This window comes from Parasteatoda tepidariorum, chromosome 8 (assembly GCF_043381705.1).
Source record: "Parasteatoda tepidariorum isolate YZ-2023 chromosome 8, CAS_Ptep_4.0, whole genome shotgun sequence".
Taxonomy (NCBI): domain Eukaryota; kingdom Metazoa; phylum Arthropoda; class Arachnida; order Araneae; family Theridiidae; genus Parasteatoda; species Parasteatoda tepidariorum.
In genome coordinates, this window is record NC_092211.1 from 2,025,676 (window position 1) to 2,029,361 (window position 3,686).

The 3,686-nt window shown below is 30.9% G+C and overlaps 2 protein-coding genes across 2 annotated transcripts in view; both read left to right on the forward strand.

The window, feature by feature from the left end:
• Positions 1–3,686, forward strand: part of LOC122270540 (FMRFamide-activated amiloride-sensitive sodium channel-like) — a 119,001-nt gene that overhangs the window by 43,808 nt on the left and 71,507 nt on the right. The window lies entirely within an intron of this gene.
• The window catches only part of LOC107438536 (uncharacterized), a 12,610-nt gene continuing 9,079 nt past the window's right edge, over positions 156–3,686 (forward strand). Inside the window, exons 1-2 of the mRNA XM_043048212.2 lie at positions 156–302; positions 3,053–3,195. Of these exons, the coding sequence (XP_042904146.2) occupies positions 3,089–3,195 (107 nt within the window). The 5' untranslated portion in view covers positions 156–302; positions 3,053–3,088. The remainder of the gene's footprint in view (positions 303–3,052; positions 3,196–3,686) is intronic.

Here is a 3,686-nt window from a genome sequence, read left to right on the forward strand (position 1 = left end):
TCCATTTTTCGGAGATAATATTTGATTATTTTCTTACAGTCACGATGATTGCTTAGAGGAACAGGTGTTATTTCCATAATTTCACACTTTCATGAATTCAATAAATAAATACATTTTTAATGAGACTAATAAATTATAACTGTTTGGTTTTCAGATTTAAATCACGCGCCATTTGTTCAGATCCGAGATTTCATGAAAGATGTCTACGCCCATCTCAATTTAAGGAATACCGGAATTTATGTGAATGCTTTCATAAAAGATATTGTTCCAGGGGTGAAATATATGACCCTAATTCTCAGGAAGTAAGTTCCAAAAAATTCCATATCAAAAAATTAATTAATTGTGCTGGCATACACGGTATATTTAGCAAGCATAAATGACATTTCTTTTAATTTTATTCCAATTTGGCTTTATTTCAATAAAAACTTGAAATCCACTTTCCGTAAAACTTTTTGTTAAAGATGATTTTATCTAAAAATTGATATACATAACTTTTGTTTTATTTTATTTGGAAATAAAAAAGTTTTCTAAAAAAAAACTGGGACACTTGAAATATTAAAAGATACTAAGAATATACTTCCTTTAAAATTTTAAGAGACTTCTGGAACACTTTATATTAAAATTTAAATGGTTTTTATTAAAGTAAAAATATAACATGTATATACTATGTTTGTCGCAGATATACTGTTTTTAAATTCAAAGTATAAGAGAACCGAAATAAGTTTCCCTTTATTAAGTTTATAATTTAAATAAATTATGTCTGGAAATTATAAAGGAATATCACAGGCGTTTTCCTTTTCATTTAATCTCTCTCACGTGCTGCTTGTCTACCATTATATTATCTGAGAACAACACAGATTTAGTGAACAGTTTGGTTTGAGCATCACGTAATCTGAAATATTTATATATAGGATAGATGCAAGGTTTGATGAAACTGGATGCAAGTACGCTACAAAAAATCATTAGTTTGCAAAAATGAGTTTATTTCTTTATCTAATTTTATTTTTAGGACTGAGTGACTACTATAACATTCAAATAAATATTTAAGCAGTTATATAAACATGTCTGCCTAGACGGAAAAAGGGAAAAAAATAAAAACCTTAGAAGTAAATTGTCTTAAACCTACGGAAGTTAAATAGTATTTAAAGCATTGTAAAAAACGAGTTCGCGTAAAGTAATTTAAACCTTTTCGTTTTAAATGATGAGGAAAATAGTTTTCAAAATATCTAAATGCAAATATGTTATTGCAGCTAGGCAGTGGAAAATTAATCCTGCAATAATTTGTTAAGTGATTATATTTATTTTGAAAACTTTTTATTCGGCACTTAAAAAACAAATGGTTTGCTCTAGGTTTTTCAAAACTCATCTTTCTTTAAATTTTAAAATAGAAATCGAGGTCAGGATTTGACTTGAAAACTTTCTTCCGCCCGTGATTTAGCGACACTGTTTTTCGAAGCTTTGTCACCAAGGAAAATAAAAAAGCCACAGTTTAAGTGCCTTACACTTAAAGCAATGCGATGATTTTAGACTACATACATAAATAATCTCTGCCGGTGTTGTGGCTTATTTATATCAACACTGTTTTCCATCATTTTAACCATATTAATTTTAATGATTTCATCGATGTTGATTTTAATGATTGCCGCTTAATAGCTTTCGCGGATGATCTTGTTATGTTGTTGAGACACCCAATTTTATATCGATTTGACCAACTAGCCACCCGCTGTCTTACCGAACTCTCGGAATGGGCTAATGCTTATAAACTCAAATTTGGTGACAATAAGACGTATTGCATCACATTTCCCAAGAGTAGAAAGAAAATCGGAAGACCACCGAATATTAAAATGAGCAATAATCATACATATTCAATTAAACAGGTCCAAACTCTTAAATACCTGGGTATTTTACTTGACCAAGGCTTGACCTGGAAACCTCATCTTAACCAGGTCAAGGAGAGAGTAGGAAACTTTAATAATCTTATTAAAAGGGTGGCCAGGGCGACCTGGGGACTTCAGCCAAAAATACTTAAAAACCATCTACCTGCGGTCCACAGAACGCATTATTTTATATGCCGCCAATGTCTGGTATCGTAATACTAATAGGATCAATGATAAATTAAATTCCATCCTAAGGTCTTCGCTAATACTCATAACTAAAGCTTATGCAACTACCAGCTCTGGCATGATTGTGAAACTGGATGGTGAGACTATTGAGGTGGCCTCCATCAGACTCACCAATAACTCTAGCATTTATGATGCAGAGCTCGTGGCAATTTAAAAGGCAATAACATAATCATTAATAAAAAAAACAGACGAGCATTTTGGAACTTCTTTTTTTTTACCAGCGAGCATTTTTAATGTTTTTATATAATATTTTTAAGAATCTTTTGTCTTTTTGTCGATTAACTTATTCATAATTACTGTTTTGGTGGCGACTTTAATATGAATATGAATACTGAAGAAGGAAAAGAATTTTATGACGTCTTGAGAAACATATATCAGACAGGAATTGAAAACCAATCTTTGGCAAAACATTATGACCAATGGGTAACCAGTGATTGCAACAATATTCTATTCTTTCTACGTTGATTGGCCCTACGGATGCATTGTAGGTATAGTAGTGGCAGGAAATTTCCTCTAACTTTCAAAACTGTTAGCAGAAGCTTATATATTAAAGACCAAAAAAACTGTATAACGAAAAAACTAGATTTTTCCAGGTTTTCCTTAGAGGAAAATGTGTTTCACAAAAAAAATATTTCAATCTCAAGAAGTGGATTCGTGTGCAGCACCACCAGAAAAAATATAAAAATAAATAAATTCAGTGGACTAATAAGAGTAGTGACATCAGCTTTGACGTTTCTGTTATTTAAGTATTGTTCACTTTACAAAAAAAAATTTCCTAATTTAAGGAAATTTTTTCATTTGATATTTCAAATGAGTGTTACAAATGCATTTTTTTTTAAAAAACAGACCGACAAACTATTAAAGGTATTTATCTAAAGCATTTTTAATTTTCTCTTGTCCTAATTCCTACTTTTCTTTCTTTTTTTAAGCTTCCCACAAGGTCAATTTATGAAGAGCTGTATTCCATGGATTTTGAAAACTACACCATTTTTCTTCAAACGACAAATGATTTGTTCGTTGGCTGTACTTTGGGATTAACAGGGAACGATATTCGTGAAGATGATGACTGCCGGTACATAAATTTCTGATATTTTTAAATCCTAAATTCTGATTAGACTACTGATAGCCATCGCATCAGACATTAACTGTAAATATTCTCTTTTCTGGGACAAAATGCACTTAAAAGCTGGAAGGGATAATATTAATAAAAGCCTACGAGATCTATAAAAACCTATATACTCTTTCTTAATAGAAAAAATGTCTATGCAATTTTCTTACTCTCCATAATTCCATACTTATCCCCTCTTCTGTGCTATGGTTTATCAAAGTCTTGCTTTATTTCCAAGACAGTACATTTCCTTAGATAAATAGAATGAAATAGCGTAGGGCAAAAAAAAAATTAGATTTAACAAAATCATGGAAACGGAGAGGGAAAAATAACTGTCCTGAGAGGGGAATCTCATAAAACATGACAAACCTATTTTATTTACAAGGAGTGCAATGTTTGTTAGAAATAATAAAATGCAATCAACATGCTTCCCACTTATAGTTTGTCTGAGGTAA